General features: G+C 27.8%; 2 protein-coding genes across 2 annotated transcripts; one reads left to right on the top strand and one right to left on the bottom strand.

Annotated features, from left to right (window-relative positions):
- Positions 1 to 12510: 12510 nt before the first annotated feature.
- On the top strand, positions 12511 to 12966 carry Phum_PHUM451920 (Signal recognition particle 19 kDa protein, putative; the record flags this gene model as incomplete). The annotated part of the gene is made up of 2 exons (XM_002429765.1): positions 12511 to 12661; positions 12842 to 12966. 2 exons carry the CDS (start codon positions 12511 to 12513, stop codon positions 12964 to 12966), a joined length of 276 nt encoding a protein of 91 aa, XP_002429810.1.
- Positions 12967 to 13460: 494 nt separating this feature from the next.
- On the bottom strand, positions 13461 to 14681 carry Phum_PHUM451910 (3' histone mRNA exonuclease, putative; the record flags this gene model as incomplete). The annotated part of the gene is made up of 6 exons (XM_002429764.1): positions 13461 to 13555; positions 13686 to 13782; positions 13864 to 13985; positions 14063 to 14141; positions 14229 to 14363; positions 14496 to 14681. 6 exons carry the CDS (start codon positions 14679 to 14681, stop codon positions 13461 to 13463), a joined length of 714 nt encoding a protein of 237 aa, XP_002429809.1.
- Positions 14682 to 22338: the final 7657 nt, after the last annotated feature.

Genomic DNA, 22338 nt, shown 5'->3' with positions numbered 1-22338 from the left:
GTTCGTTTCCGGTCGTTTTTTCAGTACAAAAAAAAAAAAGAAAAATATTAATATAAAATTTAAACCGATGCCATGATGATAAATACTCTTGTAAATATAATTTTTATACAAGCTATAAAAAAAAAAAAAAAAAAAAAGAGAAAAATTTATTGCGGAAAAGAGAGTAAATAAATTTAAAATGATTACTACGAACATAAAAATTTTCTTTCTTATTCCCTTCCTACCCTATAATCCTTACTTTCTCCCCTCTCTTTCTCCCCCGAAAAAAACGGGGGAGGGAATTCTTCAACAAATCTCACATCCTTAAAATTTTCTGGATTAAAAAATATTTTTTTTTTTTTTTTTTTTTATAGACTATAAATTTTAGTTTTTTTATTGTTTTTCTATTTAAGGGTTTTTAACATTAGGTAATCATCATTCGTTTTAAATTTTGAATTTTTTTTTTTATAGCGCTACAAACGGTTTAATATAGTAAATTAAACAACGTTAAAAATTTAAAAAAAATTTTTTTTTTTAAGGTACGAAAGGTCGTCGCGAAAATACATAAAACAAACAGGAGAGCTCACGTTAAAAAAAATAAAAAAAGGGAGAGAGAGAGAGAGGATGAGAGGAAGTGGAAGAAAGGAAAGGAAAAAAAGGGGTAAGAGTAAAAAGTTTTTTTTTTTTTGTTTTTAAACATTCGAAAAAACCTTAAATTTTGTATAAAATAAACATCAAATTAGTAAAACAAACAAACAAACAAACAAACGAGAGGAAGTACAAGGATCCGAATAAAAAAAAAAAAAATTTTTCCAAATGAAAAATGTCGGTTTTAAAACGGCGTAAAAAAAAAGAAGGATGCGAAAGGGTTGGGTTTGGGGAGAGGGATAGAGAGAGGGAGAGGAGGGGCGGGTAAAAAAAAATATCTTCTGCTAGAAATTAAAAACATGTCTTTACAAGGGATTTTTTTTTTTTTTTAAACTATTCACGTCAAAAGCATTTACAGAAAAGGCGACGATAGAACAGCAATTTTTCATTCATTCATTCATTCATTGAATAATCGATTAGGGTTTTAAGAAAAAAAAATTTTTTCTTTTTTATATTTGCGACATTTTTCCCCATCCCTTTTTTTTTTTTTTATTTTGTTTGCGAGTCGCCATTTCGTTTTATCCAAATAGAAAAAAAAAAAAAAAAAAGAAAAAGGAAAACAAAAAAAACAAAAAATTATTTTATTTGTTTAAACGTAATAATATTCATTCGACCGTTATGACGTCAAATCATTTCAGCTTTTTCTAGAATATTCTAAAAAGAAAATGGAGGGGGTGGGGGGAAAATGAACACGCGCGCTTACACAAATTTTTTGTAGTTTTAACGTTTTTTTTTAAGTTCTCATTGATGATAATAATAATAATTGTTAGGTTTTTTAAAATTACAAATTAAAGATTTTCTTTTTTCCTTTTGAGAAAAAAGGAAAATTTTTTAAGTGTAAGAAATTGACAGGCGAATGAGAAAGTGAATGAAAGGCTTTTTTTAAAATTAAAAAGAAAGTGAAATTCAATTTCTTAAAATGAAACGTTTAAATGTGTAAAAAAAAAAAAGTAAAAAAGTAAAAAAGTGTGGTAAAATGTTATTAAGAGTACTAAAAAGAAAAGAAGAAAAAGAAAATGAGAGAGAGAGAGAGAAAGAGAGAGGAGGAGAAAGACACGTTAAAATCGGAGAAGAAAAAGAAAATAAGAGAAATAGAGAGAGAAAGACACGTATGAAAGAGGGAAGAAAGAGAGGGAGAGAAGAAGTGAAAGTGAGACAGGGAAAAAGACACAATAAAAAGAGAAAAAAAGAAAGTGTGTGTGTGTGAGAGAGAGAGAGAGAGAGAAAGACACGTTAGAGTGGGAGAAAGAGAAGAAAAAGTTTGAGAGAGACAGGGAGAAAAATAGAGAAAGTGAGACAGAGAGAGTGGGAGAAAAACTAAAAAAAAAGAAAGTGAGTGAGTGAGAGAGAAAGAAAGTGGGAGAAAGACACGTTAGAAAGGGAAAAGAAAAATAGAGAGAGGGGGGAGAAAAAGTAAAAAAAAGTGAAAGTGAGACAAAGAAAGAGAAGGAGAAAAAAACACATTGGAAAGGGAGAAGAAAGAGAAAATGTGAGAGAAAGAAGAGGATAGAGAGAGAGGGAGGAAAGGAAAGAATTAAAGAAAGTGAAACAGAGAGAGAGAGAGAAAATGAATGGAAAATAAACCTAAAATTTAATGATGTCAAAATTTTTCTTTACCAATTTTTTTTTTCTTTTTTTTCTTTTCTCATTATTTATTATTAAATATTATCATTATTATTATTATTATTTTGCATTCATTCAAGGGCGTCCGCCATTTTATATGTACATAAATTTATTTATTTTTGTAACAAATTTTAATCTCATTAAAAAGTAAATTTTATTTCATTTATTTTCGAAATAAAATGTAGCGCAAAAAACGGTAATGGAAAGGAAAAAAAACCGGAAAAGAGGAAGGGAAAAAAAGGAAGAGAGAGAAAGAGAGAGAGAAAAGGTGAAAAGAAAGAAATAAAAATTATTATTAATAATAATAATAATAATAATAATAATAATAATAATAATAATAATATTGTTTGATTTTTTTTTCCAGTTAAATTATCCACCAGGTGAATATATATACTGTCGTGGCCCGATTCGATTATCGATTCACAACGTTGATCTTCCTCCGCGTTCGTGGTATTATTCAAGATTGAAATCGAACACACTTTTAACGAAAGAAGAATTATATTGATTGCAAGCAACAGAAGAACATTTTACAACATGTTACATGTACAGAACAACTTAGTCACTAAAATAATGTTATGAACACTACTAGTTGTAAACACAATCACAAAACTAGTCCTAGACACAAGTTGAACTCTAAGATATCAGGAGAAACCGATGAACTAAGAGTCGAACACCAAGAACGAAGTCTAAAGAAACAAGAACGAAGTCCTGAGAAACAAGAACCATGGCTGAGACGTTCAGCCTCCTTTTATAAGTTCGATCTATCGTTAGTCATTGTTCATTGACCAGTAATCAAGATTAGATAAGAAAACAAAAGAATGATTGTCCAGAAGCGAAGCTTCCAGAAATGCTGACTATGTCTCTACGATGTGAATGGAGTCATTGTTCTCCAGACATGCTGACTTTACGTCTACGATGTGAATGGAGTCATTATTCTCATTGATTTATCAAAAAATATACCACATTTGATATGGGTTCATAACACCTCCCCCCTTAAGAAGGAAAACAATTTTTTCTTTTGGAAAAGAAAAAATTTGTTTTCTCCTCTGGTTGAAATTGGAAATTTTCCTTTGCTGACTCTTGCAGAATTCGTCTAAGATGAGAAGTTCTCGGGTAGATGCTATGACTGGATATCTTGTTCTGTTTCGTAGTAACATGATTCTAAATTGAAATTGTAAGTAGTGGAAATATTTTCCAGATAATACTCAATTGTGAACACAAAAAAGGATAAGCTATGACTGGATAAAGTTAAAAAGGAAAAATAAGTTTTTTCATCTACTTAGAACACGGTTGTGTTGTTAACAGGATCAGCAACTAACTAATTACGAATTTTTTAATTGGATATTGCTACCAGTTACTTTCTTGATTTCATAGGGTCCTTTAAATTTGGGAATATTGTAGTAATTTTGTTTAGACTTTATTTTATTTTTATTTAGATTTTCTCTTGGAACTTTTTCAGGATCTGGACCACTGTCTTTAAATTGACCTTTTTCGTCTTCTTCGTTAGGCAATAACTGAGCTTTACTCAGTAGAAATAGCTTTACTTCAGGAAGTCTTTTTGTGAAAACTAGTTGATATAAAAACGGTTGCTTTCTTCCTGGTTTTCTTGGTACTGGAATTCCATTTCCGCTTTTTAGTATGCTTCTCAAAATTATCCTTGTGAATTTTAGCCTTAGCATTATTTCCAAGCTTTGGATTCTGTATGGATGATCTTTCTTTTTCTTCTGTTTTCACTTCTTTTACTTTTGGACCTTTTTTCTTATTTTTATTTTTAGGAAGTAATGGTGCTTCTTTAGCCTTTTTCTTAGATGAATTTGTAGAGGGTGCTCTTTCCTTTTGAGCAGGAATTGATTCTGGTAAAGAATCTGTTTTCTCTTCAACTTCAGGTTTGGATTCTGGTAAAGGATCTGTTTTCTTTCCAACTTCAGTTTTTGATTTTGTAACTTCTAAAATTTTAGGTTTTTCCTTCAATTTTATTGTGTTGTCCTCATAGTTGATACACGCTGCATTTTCTATGAAGAATTCCCTTCCTAACAAACCGTCGTAAGGAATATTTGTTTCTTCATTTAGAATATGAAATTTTGTGGGTATCACCCTGCCATCAATTTCTAGAGGAATAATACAAGTACCTACTGTTTCCAGTTTTGGTTGATGACTGACTCCCTGAACCTTGACTTTTTCCTTGGAGTTGAATTTTGTCTCTGGTGTTAACTTGCAAGCTTTTATGAAATTTACACTGGAACCAGTATCTAACATAAGCTGCAGTGACTTACCAGGATTTTTGGAGTTTTTGGACCATACTTTAATACAGTTTAAATTATCGTTAGTTACGAAGAATTTGGTATTTCCAACTCCTCCAGTACGGTGTTTACCACTGGGGACTGTTGTAAGTTTAAATGAAGACTTTTTCTCAAGGGTTTGGTTTGAGTTAACGTTTTGTTTTTCACGGAGCTCATTGTTTTTCTTTCTCAGGAAACATTCTTCCAAAAGATGTCCTGACTTTTTACAGTACTTGCAGGTTTTTTGACTTTGAAGTGAAGATATAGGTTTTATAACATTTGGTTTTGGACTTACCTTCCATTCGGAGGTACTACGATTCCTACAGTGGCAATCGTTACAATTTTTGCTATTCTTTAGCATTTGTAGATTTTTCTCCTCAGCAATGGCTGCCGAATATGCAGAATTGAGATTATCGAAGTTTTTCCACCTCAACATCTGGGATATTTTAGGATGTGAATGAAAGATGAAACGATTTAGAGTTATTTCATTGACGTATTCACTTTTTGAAGAAAGAGATTTTTTGTCTTCTTTAATGTCTGTTTTTAGACTTGATATGATTTGACTTGTTAGATTTCCCAATCTCTCGAAAAATTCTGCAATTGATTCATGTGATTCCTGTTTGCAATTCGTCAACTCCTCTATCAGTTGACTATGGGGTTTCTTATCTTGGTATAATTCTATTAGTTTCGTTTTTACGTCATCCCAATTATCAAAATGGTACATAGAAATTCGAATCCTGGCTTTACCAGTGATTCTGGAGTAGATGAATCTGAAGAGTGGGTACTTATTCTCTTCAGAGGACAGTTCAAAAGCATTATCACAATCAGAGATAAATGCATCAAGTTGGTTCCTTTCTCCGGAAAAGAAATTAGGAACTAGACTACACAAGAAACTAAGGGATATTTGGGATGGGTCGAAAACAGGTTGACCAGTTCTAGGCATTGTTCACAACAAAAATGAGTAACTATCTGTACTTACTTACAATACAAAAAGAATTTCTGATAAAGAGTTGAAACCCAACAACACGAAAAGAATTACTTTAAATCCTTCTGATTTCCTGTTGTTCAGAAATATCCTACCGACTGCGCCATAAATATGTCGTGGCCCGATTCGATTATCGATTCACAACGTTGATCTTCCTCCGCGTTCGTGGTATTATTCAAGATTGAAATCGAACACACTTTTAACGAAAGAAGAATTATATTGATTGCAAGCAACAGAAGAACATTTTACAACATGTTACATGTACAGAACAACTTAGTCACTAAAATAATGTTATGAACACTACTAGTTGTAAACACAATCACAAAACTAGTCCTAGACACAAGTTGAACTCTAAGATATCAGGAGAAACCGATGAACTAAGAGTCGAACACCAAGAACGAAGTCTAAAGAAACAAGAACGAAGTCCTGAGAAACAAGAACCATGGCTGAGACGTTCAGCCTCCTTTTATAAGTTCGATCTATCGTTAGTCATTGTTCATTGACCAGTAATCAAGATTAGATAAGAAAACAAAAGAATGATTGTCCAGAAGCGAAGCTTCCAGAAATGCTGACTATGTCTCTACGATGTGAATGGAGTCATTGTTCTCCAGACATGCTGACTTTACGTCTACGATGTGAATGGAGTCATTATTCTCATTGATTTATCAAAAAATATACCACATTTGATATGGGTTCATAACAATACATATATAAAATCCCATTATAGACGTTAATGAAATAAATAAATGAAAAATTAGCTTTTGGCGAAATAATGTAGGAGGGGGGACAGAGGAAGAGTGGAGGGAGGTAAAGGGTAAAAGATTTATTTTCGAAAAAAAAAAATTTTGGAAGAGAAAAATCCTTTCGTTTGTTGGTTTGTTTGTTTGTTTGTTTTGCTTTGTTTTGTTTTATTTCGTTCATTTCACAATTTTTGTTTCATTAAAAAATTTAATTCGGTTAAAAATACTAAAATTTTTTATTTTTATTTTTAAAAACAAAAAGAGAGAAAGAGAGGGAGAGAGAGAGAGAGTGAATGGGAAAGTTTTTTTGTACGTTTAATGCGTGTTTCCGCGTTGTAAGCGAAAAAAGAAAGAGAGAAAAAGACACCGAGACTGAAAGATAAAGAGAGAAAAAGAGACTAAGAAAAATACAGAGAGAGAATTAGAAAATGAAAAATGAGAGGAATAGAGAGAGAGAGAGAGAGAGAGAGAGAGAGAGTGAAACGAGAGGAATAGAGAGAGAGAGAAAGTGAAAAAGAAAAAAAAGAGAGAAAGAGAGAGAAGTAGAGGAAGAAAAAGGATAGGAAACAGAAACTTAGAGAGAGAGAGAGAGAGAGAGAAAGGAAAAAAAACCATATATAATTAGAGAGTAAGAGAGAGAAAGAGAGAGAGGAAAAAAGCAAAGGAAAATAGAGAGAATAAGGGAGAGAGAGAAAGAGAGAGAGGAAAAAAGCAAAGGAAAATTGAGAGAATAAGAGAGAGAGAGAGAGAGAGAGGGAAAGAGAGAAAAGTCATTTTAATACGGGAAAAAGGTTTTTTGGTTTTTTTTTTCTTTTTGTTATCAACTAATTAAACGTTTCGGTTTTTTCTTTTAAATGTAATCCACGGATTAGAAATGCAACAAAATTTATACATGTATGTACATAATTTTCTTTTTATTTTTAAAAATTGCGGTTAATTTTGTCATTTATAAATAATTTAATCCAATTTATAATTTTTTTCCTTTTTTTCTTCATTCATTATATTTCACTCTCTCATTTCCCTTTTCTCTCTCTCTCTATTTCTCTCTTTTAAAATTCCACTTGTTTTAAATTAGCAAACACAATTAAAAATAATATGTTCTTTTTAATTATTATTATTATTATTTTAAATAAACATCGAAGGAAAGAAAATTTATTTTTTAATCTCGTCCCACGTGTAAATCTTCAAAAGTATTAACGTATTAATAATAATAATAGTAGTATTAGAAAACGATTAAAAATAAAATGTAATATTGAGCTAACGAAATAAAAAAAAAAAAAACGTGGAAGGAGATTTGTATCAAATATCAAATATTTACGTACGATACGAAAATCGTTTTTCCCTACCACGTGCGGAATCAGGTACGCGGTAATTTGATTAATGATGCTTTGCTTTAGAGGAGGGAGAAAGGGGAAAAACGTTCCGTCGTGGACTAAGAAAAACTCTTTAAAATTTTTCTTTTTTTTTTTTTTATCAAAGGAAAATTTTTCCTCTGGAAAAATTTTATCCTTCAGGATATTAAAAAATAAAATTTTAATTCTCGGGATGTCTCCCCGTGGGTGTCATTCATTCAGACACGTGATTAGTATTTTGTTAAATTAAAGTAAAATACGATAATAACGAAAAGAAAATGCGGTTAGAATAAAGGATCATGATGATGATGATGATGATGACGACCTTTCGAACCTTTACCTTTCTCACGTTCGATGTGACCTCAATCGAAAACGTAAAAAGGAACGAATTATTGAAAGAAAAAAATATGAAACGAATTTTTTAATTTTTTTTACATCTCGTCTTAAGAAGACGAAGAAGAAGACAAACGTAAAAAAAAAAACAAAATGGCGGAAAAAGGAAACGAAAAAAGAAAACCGTTAGAAAAGAAAATATATATATATATATATAAATAAAGGATTTTCTATAAAGCGAAATCGTCGTGGAAAACAATAATAATTTTTCTCTACATTCATAACCATTTTCCTTTGATTTTTTCCTTTATTTCCTGTTTCCCGTATCACCTTTCAATTTTTTTTTTTTTTTTATCATATTTCCCAAGGGAGAGGAGGGAAAAGAAAAGAAAAATTTAATTGAAAATAACGAAAAGAAAACATTAAAAAAAAAAAAAAATACTAATTGAGAATGATATTTTACTTATCGGACAATGGTAAAAGGAAAATAAAAAAAGGTAAAAAAAAAGTTTTCGAAACAACATAAATAAATTAATAAAATTTTCCAAGGTTATACCTTGTAAAAATTGAAAAGAAATAAAAATGAAGAAGAAGAAGAAGTAAAAAAAAAGGTTTTTTAAAAAACACGTAAATTTATAATAAATTCCTTTAAAAAAAAAAAAAAGGAAAATAAAAGGAAATAAAAAGTTTTGGTAAAAATTGGAAAAGGAAAAAAAAAAAAAGTTTTTATTTTATTATTATCATTATTTCAAACGTGACATTTCCTCCCTCCCTCAGATTTATTTCCCTCCTCGTCGATTATTCGCTCGGAAAATTCAACGGAAAACAATCAAAGGAAAATGAAATTTAAAAAAAAAATTCACAATCAAACTCTCAATTTATTAAAAAAAAATATTTAGAAAAGGTGAGAGGAAGGGTGGAGGAGCGAGGGAAATTTTTTTTTAGCGCGCGTTTTCTGATTGGTGCGATTTTTTCTCTAAAAACTTTTACCCATCATCCGATTGGTGTAATTTTTCTTTAAAAACTTTTACCCATCATTTGATTGGCGTAAACTTTTCTTTAAAAACTTTTACCCATCATTTGATTGGCGTAAACTTTTCTTTAAAAATTTTCCCCGTCTTCTTATTGGTGCGTTATTCTTTCGAAAATTTTTTCCCCTTTCCCCATTGGTGAAAACCTCATTTTCACCTGATACCACATCCGTTTCAAATATTTCTTTTAACCTTTTTTCTTCCTTTTTCCGATCTTTAAATTTTTTTTAAACAAATTCTAATCCGATTAAATGTTTTATTTATTTTTATTTGACTTTCCTTTGATAGTTTATTGGTTTTTGTTTGTTGTTATCGTTTGTTGTCGGTTGTTGCATTTGTAATAACGTTTCATAATGAACAATTCTACACGTTTTATGTTACAACAACAACAACAACAACAAAAGTCGTTTCGAATTTCTCAATATCCTTGTAAAGTACAAAATCAAAATTGTTTTATTTAACATTTTCATTGATTCTCATGCATATTCATGCTAGCCTTTCTTTCTTTCTCTCTCTCTCTCTTTCTCTCTCTCTCTCTTTCTCTCTCTCTCTCTCTCTCTCTCTCTCTCTCTCGCAGCACACTTCGCCATTATTTATCATCATTACCTTTTTCATATTTAATTCTTTTTTAAAAATAAATCCTTCTTCTCCACATAAATAAAATCTAATTATTACTAAAGTAAAAAAATAAATAAAACCATTTTTTTTTTTTTTGTATGTGTTGTTGCGTTTTAAATCTGTCAAATGCAAAATCCTCTCACTCACATACCCCCCCCCACTTCTCATCTCCTCTCTGTAGCTGTCATTTATACGTGAAAAAAAAAGTGAAAAAATTCTAAACAATAGTTGGGAGAAAAACTTTTTAATTAATTAATTAAAAAAATTTTTTATTTAAACGTGATTTAAAACGAGAAGGTAATAAAAATATCGGGGGAGGGGGGAAATTAGAAGAAAAGAAAGGAAAGGAGAAGAAGAAAAACTATGACGTCGACGACGACGACAACAAACGACTTTAGTAATGACGATTCCTTATTTATAAGAATTTAAAGTAATAAAACTAAAAACTATTACGAAATTGTATTTTTTTTCGGAGAAAGGGAAAGAAAGAGAGAGAGAGAGAGAAAGGAATCGAAAGGAATGGAAAATTTTTCTTTCCATCTAATGACACGATAATTTTATATTGATAGTTAAAAATCGTAACGAGAAATAACAAATGAAAATTCGAAGGAAAAGTGAAAAAATTGGAAAAGAATCGGAAAAATTTAAGTAAAAAAAAAATGTGTGTGTGAGGGAGAGAGTGAGAGAGAGATTGAAAGTTAAGAAAATGAAAGAAAGAGAGAGAGACAGGCAGAAGAAAAAGATAAAAAAAAGGGGAGAGAGAGAGAAAAATAAAGAAAATATGATAAAAAAGAGAGAAAAAAAGAAAATAAGAGAAGGAAAGAAAGAGAGGAGGAGATGATGAAAATAAAGCAGGTAGAAAGAGGAAAGTGAGAGAAAAAGCGAGAGAGAGAGAGAGAGAGAGATTGAAGACTGAGAAAGGGAGGGAAAGAGAGAGAAAGAGAAAATTAACAAAAGGATAGAAAGAGAGAAATCGAAAGCTAAGAAAAGATGAGAGAGAGAAAGAAGAGAGAGAGAGAGAGAGAGAGAGAGAGAGAGAGAGAGAGAGAGATTGAGGACTAAGTAAAGGGGAGAGAGAGAGAGAAAGTGTACGTGCACATAAAAATTTTTTAAAATTAAAATTAAAAAAAAAAATTTTATTTTATTTAAAAATTTTGCAATAATTTTCAAACTTCGCATTTACAAATACCCACAAGGAACACCTGGAAAAATCTGGAAAAATTTTTATTTATTTATTTTTAAATCCCTATTTTTTTCCCCCAGGGTAAAATATTTACAACCGAAACACGCGCACTCACACCCTTTTTTTTATAATTAATTATAATCGACCATTAAACAAAAAATGAAAATTTTCAAACGATTTTCATTTTAAAAAAAAAAAAAAACAAACCCACGTAAACAAACGTTTGTTTGTGTTTGTTTTTTTTTTTTTTTTTTAATAACCACACAAAAACAAACAACAATCAAAAAACAAAAAAAAAAAAAAAAACAAACAAATAATAATAATAATAATTTTACTTACGATTATTTTATTATTATTTAACGATGTCGACGAATATTTCGCCAACCCATCGCCATAATTTCTTCCATTAAATGATTTTTTAAATTTTCGCGGGTTTTTTTTTTTTTTAAATTACTTAATTATTACTCACTCGTGATAAAAAATAAATTCCGCGAACGTGAATTAAAAAAAAAAATAATAAAAATTTTTATTCAAATACGTTCTCGTCCGTTCAGTGTCAGAATGAAAACTAACGTTCGCGAACGTTTAAATGAAACGTCGAAACATAAAGAGAGAGAGAAAGAGAGAGGAATAGTAAATGATTACAACAAATAAAACGAGAGAAAGAGAGAGAGAGAGAGAGAGAGTTATATTTTATTTTTAAGTAATATAATAAATTATAATAATTCAATCGAATTAACGGTTTTTTATTTACGTGTGTGTTTATCCATTGGTTTATAATTAACCTTGTTTTTTTTTTTTTTTTATTTATTTGATAAAGTTTCGTATTTAAATTAATTTAAATTTATTTTATTTATTCTTTATTATTATTATTATTTACGAAACGTTTTTCAACGAATAAAAAAATTAATTTTTAATCGAAATTTAAAATTTAAAATTACCCAAATTTTTTTTTCCAACTACGCAATAAGAAAAAAAGTTTTAATAAAAATTTTAAATTTAAATTTATGGCGCCAAATTTTTTTGCTTTTTACCCTGACACGTTTAATGTCGATGAGCCCGCCATCTACGTATTAATCACAAACGTTGTTGCCAACCATTTTTCTTCTCATTACTGACACGTTTATTTTGAATAACAACAATTATCAGGTTTCGTGTTAATTTATTTTTTAATTAATTTAATATTTAATATATTTTTTTTTTTTTTTTTTTTTTTTTAACGAATCGATCGACATTTTAATTTAATTTAAATGTCTTGTTTTCATCCGACGAAAAAATTCAGCGATAAAGAAAGGTTTGTAAACGTCACAAAGTTTATTTTTTTAAATTAACAAAAAAAATTTTATTTTTCTTTTTCTACTACACACGACTGATTAGGAAGCAGATGGATGATAATAATTATAAATAAAATCAAATAATCTTAAATAATTTTTAAACGAGGAGAATTTAAATCGAAACAAAGAAAAAAGAAAAAAAACTTTTTCGCCTAAATCACTCGCATAATTTTTTTTTATTAACTTTAAGTTTTGGCACATTCGAATACCAAATTCAAAATTTTACATATTTATGTAAAACATAATCAATTTATTATTATTATTATTATTAACGTCATTTAAACGATTTTATTTTCAAGGTGGATATGTATTTATCCAGTATATATAGATAAGGTAAAAAGTAAAAAAGAAGGAAGGATATTACCGAGAGAAAAATGTGTCGATGCACCACATCATATTGAAATGATGTCAGCTTTGTATTCTCAGGGTATAAAATGCGAATTAGAATATAAAAAATATTCAAGAGAGAGGAGTAATGAACCTTTTCACACTGGAAGAGTTAGAGTTCATTTGAAAAATGATGATGGCACACCAGTTAATCCAAATTATCCTACAAGTATGTGAATAAATTTACATTCACGTTTTATCATTTTCCTTATGCGAATTTTTAAAAACCTACATTTTACAACTCACATAATATTATCATCATTAATTATTTTTTAGTATTATTTATGTTTAAAAAAAAAAATTTTTACATAAATCATTCGAATATTCGATTTATTTTTTTTTTCCCCAGGAAAATCAATAATGTATCTTTTAGCCGATTTGATTCCGAAATTAAAAACTAGAGCATCTAAACAGAGTGGTGATCAAAATATAAATAATCCTAAAAAAGACAAAGGAAAAGGAAAAAGAAGATAATTTTTTAATTTTTTTTTTTTTAATACATACATTTAATTATATAATCAAATTAATATCAAATTCCTTTTTTTTTTTTTATAAACGAAAACAAATAGTTTTTTCCCCCCCCCCGTACGACAATAGAAATTCAGTATTTAACTCGATTAAAAAAAAAAAAAAAAAAAAAAAAAATGAGAATCTGTAAGGAAAAAAATAATTTGTTTTAAATTTTTAAATACTTTATCAATTATTTATCATTTTCATTTTTTAAATCAAGTCAATGATACAAATCGATTAGAAAAAGAATAAAAAAAAAATTATAATCATTTATTTGTAATCAATCATTTAATAAAATCATTTATTATTAATATGAAGTTTTTTTTTTTTTTTTTTTACTTATTTACAAGATATTTGACACTCGATTAAAAATTCAATAAGAAAAAGGAAAAACTTTTGAGAAAATCGAATAATAATAATCGATTAAATTTTCACATTTCGAAATGCACATTTCAAATTTATATTTTTTTACTTTGTACTTTATAACCATTTTTTGATAATGTTAAATTTGATGTAGGTGTAAATTTTATATTTAATTTTGATAATCTTTTAACTATTTTTACCATATTAACACAATCATTTGAAAATACAATTAAAAAAAAATCAAATCGATGAGATAATAATAATTTTTAACCTCCATTTTTTTTTTTTTTTTTTTTTTTAAATTAATATAAAATGCTCACTTATTCCCGAATGATTCCTTCCGTCGAATTCTATATTAAAAACTCTAAATATTTCAATCAGGGATCCGCAATAACAATTATAATTAATTCCATAAAGCTATATGATAAAAACAAAATCATTAGTACTAATAATAATAATAATGAGAGATGAAAATGATGTGATAATGATAAAGAATACTTTTTTTATATCTATCCATGTCATCATGTGTGACGGAACTTGTATTTTACTAATTGCACATTGTCTCGGCATCATATAACCTAAATCCCAATCTCCTGATGTTACATATATGCTGTTATCATCTGAATAAAATAAAAAATCACATCAAGTCTTCAATAGAGAAAAGAAAATTGAATGATTTGCAAATTAGTTTCATCACCTGTTAATCCTTCGCTTTTTCTCCATTGTTCGAATAGTAAATAAACTTCATTAAATGTCGGTTCATCATCGACCATTTCCTATAAAACATTTATAAATGAATTTATATATAATATGTAAGTGACAAACGTTTATTAATTAATATTTAAATCAATTAAATTATTTACTTGTATAATCCCCGTTAATTCAGTACAAAAATTGGTTAATTTAGGATTTATAACTGGTCTAACGTATTTGTGAAATCTAGATTCTTCTCTAAGTGTATTCATATTTATTTTCAAACATGGAAATTCTATTATTTCCTATATATAAAAAAAAAAAAAAAGGGTGAAGGTTAAAGGTTAAATTTTTATTTAAAAAAAATTAAATTTAATTAAAAAAAAAAAAAAAAACAAATGAATAAATTTCGATATTATAAATGGGAGGGATATAACCTGTTCGAATTTTTTTTTATCACAAGTTGCTTCGAAATCCAAAATTAATAAATAATCGTAATTATCTATTTTCGTATTCGAATTTATTAAATTCGTACATAATTTTTTTTTTAAATTTGTGACACCTCCAATCGGATATTTAAATAATAATTTTCTTTTAACGTATCTTAATATATGAGCACCCATAATTATTAAATAATAATAAACTAATAATAATCTCAACGCTTTTCTAATTCCACGTCGTGACGTCATTTTTTTTTAACGATTCCCGCTCAAAAAATTATTTTCCATCATGTCGCGACGACAACAAGAAGTGATAAATGTTTAAATTGTGTTTTAATAATTATTATTATATTATTTTAAGTGTTTTAAATTGATTTGTTATTATTTTAAACTTTATAAATTCAAGTGAAGTGTTTGTTAGTTAAAAAAAAGAAACAATGAAAAGGATATGTATTAAATTGTCTTGTAAGTAAATTACATTTTTTGATGCAAATCATATATTTGCTGTTTGAGGTTAACTTATTGTGTTATATGTGAATCCTTTTGTTCTATAACCTTCTTACATCTTACAGTAACCCTCATTATGCCTTATTTTTTCCAAATTGTTGAGTTTTACTGGCAAAATATTAACTAATTGTCATTTCTATCCCACAAAGTTGTTCAATCTTGACATTATTTCTTAGCATTGACTTTTTTACCACCAAAACTTATTTTGAAAAAGCTTTGGAATGACTGAAACCTATGTCATAATAGATAAACTTGCATTTTTAAATAAAAATAGTCAGTCAAACCCATTCATAGCATGGATGGCACAAAAGAACAACTTATGGGACAACCTAATAGAATTATTGAAACATGTCTGACTTAAAACAAAATGTATATATTCAATGTAAGTATTTTTTTTTTTTTTTTTTTATAAACTACTACTAACAACAAACAATATAAATTTTATTTATTAACATAATATGTTACATTCCATATACATCTCTCTCTCTCTCTCTCTCTCTCTCTCTAACTGATTTATTTAAACATTATAACAATAAATTCTCAACTTACAAAAACAAATTATTAGTTAAGGATAAATCAAAAACGTTTGTTTGTTTTCTGATAAAACATAAAAGCAAACATTTATTATGTTTTAAAACACATTTTAATAAAATGTTTTAATATAATTTAATATAAAAACTTACAATATTATGTGTGTGTGTGTGTGTGTGTGTGTGTGTGTGTGTGTGTCACATTGTACATATATTGTAATGTTTTCATTAAAACAAACTTTATGGATAAAATCACAATAAGTTGTTTTAAACAATTATTTTACTGTTTGTTTGATTGTTTGTTTCATTGTTTGTTGTGTGTGTGTGTGTGTGTTTAAAAGGTTTTAACATAAAAAACATATTAAAATTTTTTTTCTTCTTCTTCCTATATTTTAGGTTTCATTGATTTGGAAAATTTATGTTTTACAAAAACAAACATATAATGTTTTACAACTTAGGAAAAAAAAGGATAGGAGGTGAGGGTGGGGTGGGGGAGGATGGGTAACAATAAAAAATTAAATAAAACTTTTTAATAAAAGTAAAAAAAAAAAAAAAAAAAAACTTATATTTTTTGATCCCTTTTTTGGTTATGTATTCCTGTATATAAAACATACACAAACGTATTGCGACATCTAAAAGAGCATTGAAATAAGAAGAGAGGAAAAAAAATTTTTTTTTTCCTTATATTTTAACGTAAGAAAAATAAAAATTCCATTCATTTAAACACGCGTTAAAAAATCATTTTATAATAAAACAAATGGAGAAAAATTCATTTGTTATTTATAAAATGACGGAGTTTACGTTTGTTTAAAAACGTTTAACGAGGTCGTTTAACATTTTATTACCCAGACTCATCTCACCTAGAGCTCCAGTTTCAACCGCAGTGTAATGTGCGAACTCTTATTGTAAACTTTTCATTCAAAAAAAAAAATTTTCTTTTTTTTTTTTGTTTTTTTACCCCATTTAAAAATTTAAAACGTGAATTTTTTCTTTTAAATTATTTATTTATTTATTTATTAAACGTTATATAAATTAACGCCCAATTTTTTTTTTTTTTTCCAGCAAAAAAAAAATTGAGTTTGGAGTTTGGAGAAAATTTATACATGTACCTGGAAAATAAAAACGGTGAGTGAGTTGTAAATAAATTTTTTTTTTCTTTTAATTCAACAATGAAAAATAATTAATTTAAACTAGATAATTTCATAGAATGAATAACAATTACTCTATGATATTAAATTTTTAATTTTTGTTTATTTACTCTATGAAATTTTTATTTTAATTTAATAGAAAATAATTCGTTTCTTTTTTTTTTTTTTTTTTCGTAACGTTCAAATTATTTTATTAATCGCGAATCGTTCGCAATTGTTTTCCGTGGGAAAATTTTCTTTTATTTATTATTATCATTATTATCGGTATCGTTATTGTTATCATTATCATCATCATTATTATTATTATTTTGTCTATTCCTCGTTTAGAAAAAAAAAAAAAAAAAAAGTAACGACGTACGAATAATGGGAAAATTGAATTTTTTGTAAAAAAAATTAATCGGAATCTTTGGAATTTGGAAAATTTAACTGGAAAAACAACAAAATAATAATAATAATAATAATAATGTTAAAGAAAATGGGAAATTCTTTTGTTAAAAAGGTTTAAGTACGTTATAATGTCGTTATTAAGTCGAAGACAAAGATTTTTTTTTTTTAATATTCGAATCGTTTGTAGAAAAAAATTTTTTTTTTCTTTTTGTTTTCCCCGTCGAGAATTAATCGTTTAAGTTGATAAACTGGAGAGGAAAACAAAAAAACAAACAAAAACAAATCTTCGGAGAAAAATTTTTATTACAAAAGAAAAGAAAGAAAGAGAGCGAGAGAGATAGAGAAAAATATTTTCACGTGTCGTTTTTTAATAGTATTTAATGTATTTAAAATGTCAAACGTTATTTTGTTTTGTTTTTTTCCCCCTCTCGTTTTTTATTATTACTATTATTAATTATTTATCATTATTATTATTGTTGTTAATGATAATAATATTTTGACGATATTGCGACAAAAAAATTATTGCCGATCCTTAAAATGACCGAATGAAAAATTTTCTTTTTTTAACTCGACAATCAAAATTACAAAGATCCTCTCTCTCTCTCTCTATCTGTATTTCTGTCTCTTTCTCTCTCTCTATCTGTATTTCTGTCTCTTTCTCTCTCTCTATCTGTATTTCTGTCTCTTTCTCTCTTTCCTACTCTCTCCCTTTATCTGTATTTAGGCCCCCCCTCTCATTCTCTCTCTTTCTCACTCCCTCCCTCCTCTCACTCTCTCTCTCTCTATTACACAAAAAACTATTAAAAAGTTTGTAAATTTAAAATTTTAAACTTTTCGACAAAAAAGTAAAAGTAAAAAAAAAAAAAGTAAACAAGGGAATTAATAAACCTTCGACAAAATAAATTTTAATATTTAAAATTTCGACTATTTTACACGCACACGAACACACGTCGACGACGATGACGATGCCGCGACATTTTTTTTTTTATAATAATTAATATAATAATTTCGACATTTTAATTTATGGATTTTAATTATTTTATGGAAATGACAAAAAAAGAAAAAATTTAAAAAAAAAAAAAAAAAAAAAAAGAAAATCTCAGGTGAGGGAAAGTTAGTTTAATTTAGTTTTCTGTCAATATAATTAATTTGTTTAACTTTTAAACGTCGTCGACATTTTTTTTTTTTTTTTTTCGTTAATGGCGTCCTACGTGAGATCGTTATTGTCAAATTTTTTTAATCGTTATATATTCCAAATTATATTTTCCAGGTTTTCTCCATACACTATTCTTTTTCGGGGAAAGAATTTATTTCCTTCCTGTACTGTTAATTGCTATTTAATTAAATGATTCCCGTGAGAGAATCGTTTCCGTTTCCCTTTCTATTCATATCCGGTTAATTTAAATTTTTCATGATGTACGTCATCGTTGTTGATTAATTGGTTATCATTTTTCTCCATTCCGTTTTAATCGTGACTAATATTTTCGTTATCGGACAACCGGAAATTAATAAGATCGATGTTTGTTTCCTCTGATCGGAGCTTGTACAAACTTTTTAATTTTCATTTATATTTTTTCCCTAGACGTGTACAATTTTGCGACACGTGAATTTTTTTTTGTCAAAATCGTTCATCCATTTCCTTTCCCTGTCTTTGTTTTTCCATGTTTTCCCTTTTGCTCAACGATTTTCTTTTGGGATTTTTCCTGTCGTGCGACATCTTTCCGATTTCGTATTATTCATTTCCCTCGACGATTTATTTATTCTAATTTTTTTTTTTTTAAAGTATTCTTTTTCTTTTTAAATCCGACGAAAGAGTGAGAGAGAAAGAGAGAGAGGGAGGAAGGGAAATTTGTCGCAATATAATAATCAAAAGCGGAGTCCTTTACAAAGCGAGAGAAAAAAAAAAAATTTTTTTCGAGTTTATTAAACGTTATGATTTTTTTTTTTTTTTAACGAACCCTTGGTAAAACAACGTGGAAGCAGAATAAATATTTAATCACGTTGAAAATAATTTTTTTTTTTTTTGACGTTTTTTTATAATTTTTGTTTTTCAAGTGTCAAAAGATGATATTATTTTTTTAAAAAAAAAAAAACGTGGCGTTTATTTTTTTAATTACGCGTGTAAGTAGACAAAAAAAAAATTTTTTTTTTTACTCTTGCGGTTTCCGTTAAAAAAAAGAAAAAGAAAAATTTTCCAATTTGAAATTTTTGTTTTTCTTTTCTCAACGTATTGTTTTTCTTCTGCGATGAGGAAAAAAAAAAAAAAAGAAAATTTTTTTTTTTTTTCGGGTTTGTTTTTGTTTTTCTTTCTTCGTTTGTTTGTTTTTATGAAAAAAAAAAAAACTTTGAGAAAAACAAGATAGAGATAAAGAGATAGAGAGAGAGTGGGGGGGGGAGTGAGAGAGAAAGAAAACTCAAAAGAAATTTATCTTTTTCCATAAAATCAAGTTAATTATGTTTTTTTTTTTTTTTTTTTTTTTGGTTTTAAAACGTTTTGAAATTTTTTACCCTGTTATAGTTCCGGGAAAATTTGCCCCCATTTCCTTCCCCCCCCTCACCTTATCGTTGTTCCCTTTTGAAAATAATTTCGCCATTTTGAAAAATTTATTAGAAATTAAATAACATAAAAATCTGACGTGAAATTTTCCTCTTTTTTTTTTCTCTCCAGTTTATAATTTATATTCGTCCTGGAGAAAGAAAAAAAAATTTTTTTTAATTCGTAACATAAATCAACTTTTTATTCGCTGTATTTCTCCCCCCCACCCTCCCTCTCCTGCCCCCCCCCAAAAAAAAAATAAAAAAATTTTTTTTATAATCACATTTACGTAATTGAAAATCGAAAAGGTAAAAAAAATAAAATTAAATAAACTTTATTAGTATATTCTATCAGAAAATCGTGGAAAACAGAAAAACGGGAGGGGGAGAGAAGGGGAGGGGGAAAACGTGTTATTAATAACGTTAATCCAACGAATAAATTTTAATTTTTTTTTATTTCTTTCCCCCCCTTCCCCCAAAGGGTTAATTTATAGATAATTAACTTATATATTTAAAACCGATTTACGTCGTCGACGGTTATATAATTAATTTTATTGTTTTATTAAATTTAAATAATAATTTTCCCGCCATTTTTCTTTTTTATTATTTTATTCACTTTCGAAATATTTAAAATTAAATTTAGTTGATATTTTTTTTTTTAAAAAGAAAAATATTTCGAAAAAGATTTTCTTAAAAAATGGAAGATTTTATTATACAAATGCTTATTTAAATAATATTACGTCATACGATCGACGCCATTTTTATTTTTTTTATTTTGAAATTTACATTTCGAATATTATTATTATTATTTTTTTTTTCTTCCATTTTCTAAGGTAAAATTTTTTTTCTTTATTTTTTCTCGGTGTTTTTCGACGTAGTATTTTTACGGAAAACGTGGATTTTATTATTTAATTTCAAATAATATAATTAATAATGGCGAAATTATTAATCGAATGAGGAAATTGTAAAAAAAAACGTTTGAAAATTTCGTCTCCCCATTTTCTTCTCCTCCCATTCGTTATTTATTCCATTTACTTCCCTGTTAACGTTCGACCGTTAAATTTAAAAAATTTCCCTTCGCCCGCGCGGGGGAAAATTTGTCGCAATGTTACAAAAATGTAAACGTCATCATTTGTGTTACGAACTAAGGGTTGTTATAATAGACGTTCGATATCGTATCTCTGTGGCGGTTGATTTAATTATGCAACGGGGGGGGAGGTTGGGGCATTATTTTTGTATCGTAAAGTCCGCCATTTTTTTTTTTTAAACCTTTTTATTGTTATTTTCTCACGTTTCTTTTTAAAGAAAAAAAGGTAAAGATAATAAAGTTATTTAACAAATTTATTATTAATTTTTATTTGGAGTTTAAAAAAGGGAGAGAGAAAGGAGGGAAAGAGAGAGAGAGAAAAAAGAGGAAAAGAGAGGGAGAAAAAAGAGAAAAAGAGAGGGAGAGAGAAAAAAGAAGAGAAAAAAGAAGAGAAAAAAGAGTTAGAAGAGAAAGTGAGAAAGAAAGAAAGGAAGAGAAAAATAAATAGAAAAGAAACAGAAGGAGATAGAGAAAAAAGAGAGAGAAAGAGATGGGGAAAAAAGAGATGAAAAAGAGAGAAAAAAAGAAAAGAGAGAGAGAGAGGATAGAGAAAGAGATAGAGAAAAAAAAGATGGAAAAGAGAGAGGGGGGAGATAGAGGAAGGGTGAGTCAGAAAGGGAGAAAGAGAGTAAGACAGAAAAAAGAGACAAAAATAGGGAAAAGAGAGAGAAAGAGGTAGGGCAAAAAGAAATGGAAAAGAGAGAGAAAAAAAAGGAAGAGAGAGAGAAGGGAGGAAAAAAAAGGAAAATTTGAGAGTTATTAGAAATTTTTTAAAAATTTAAAATTTTTTTTCAAGACCTCTCTCCCTGCCACCCTCTCCTTCCCCCCTCTCTCTCTTTCTCATTTGGGTCTTTATTGCTTCTAGTCCTACCAAAATATTAGTATTATTATTATTATTATTATTTCCTTTATTACAATGTTGGTAATTTTGTCGGAGTTTATTTGAAATTTATTCTCCAGGGGTGAACCTAATTCTAGAAAATTATATGCTTCAACCTTTTGTTTTAGGCTTTTGTGTTTTTGATTCGATCGATACGAATTCCAAAATTTTTTTTCTTTACCCTCCCTCCCCTCCTCTCCACTCACCCTCCACCCTCTCCCGAAAAAAAAATTTTTTTTGTCATTCAATCGAATCAATACCAGATTCGGGGAAAATTTTTTTTTTTTTAATTTTTACCCTGAAAATCAGGAGTGCCAACTGATTCTTTTCTCGTTTGCAAACATTCACTGAATTCTGTTTTTTCATATCCGTTTCAGTTTCCCCCCTCTCCTCCCCATTTTCTTTTCTTTACTTAACTAAAACAAAATAATAATATTAAAAAAAAAAAAAAATTATTTTAAACGCTTTTTAATTTATATATATATTTTACTCTTTACTTTATTTTCTCTCTCTCTCTCTCTGTCTCTCATTTCTTTTTATAACTTTTTTTTTCCTGCTACTTCTTCTTCTTCCTTTACTTTTTTTTTTTATTATTATTAAATCTGATGGTAATTTTTTTTTTTTTCACTTTTACTGTCGTCTCTCTCTGTCGAGTTTTTTTTTTTTTTTAACCGTAAAACCTTCTCCTTCTTCAATTTGTATTTTTTTTTATTTCCTTTTTTTGTTTTCCTTTTTTAATTTTATTTTACTCATTTTTTACAAAGAG

The sequence above is a fragment of the Pediculus humanus genome, genomic scaffold (assembly GCF_000006295.1).
Source record: "Pediculus humanus corporis 1103172108222 genomic scaffold, whole genome shotgun sequence".
Classification (NCBI taxonomy): domain Eukaryota; kingdom Metazoa; phylum Arthropoda; class Insecta; order Psocodea; family Pediculidae; genus Pediculus; species Pediculus humanus.
Note: the sequence above shows the minus strand (reverse complement) of the source record. Positions and strands in the feature narration are given on the sequence as shown.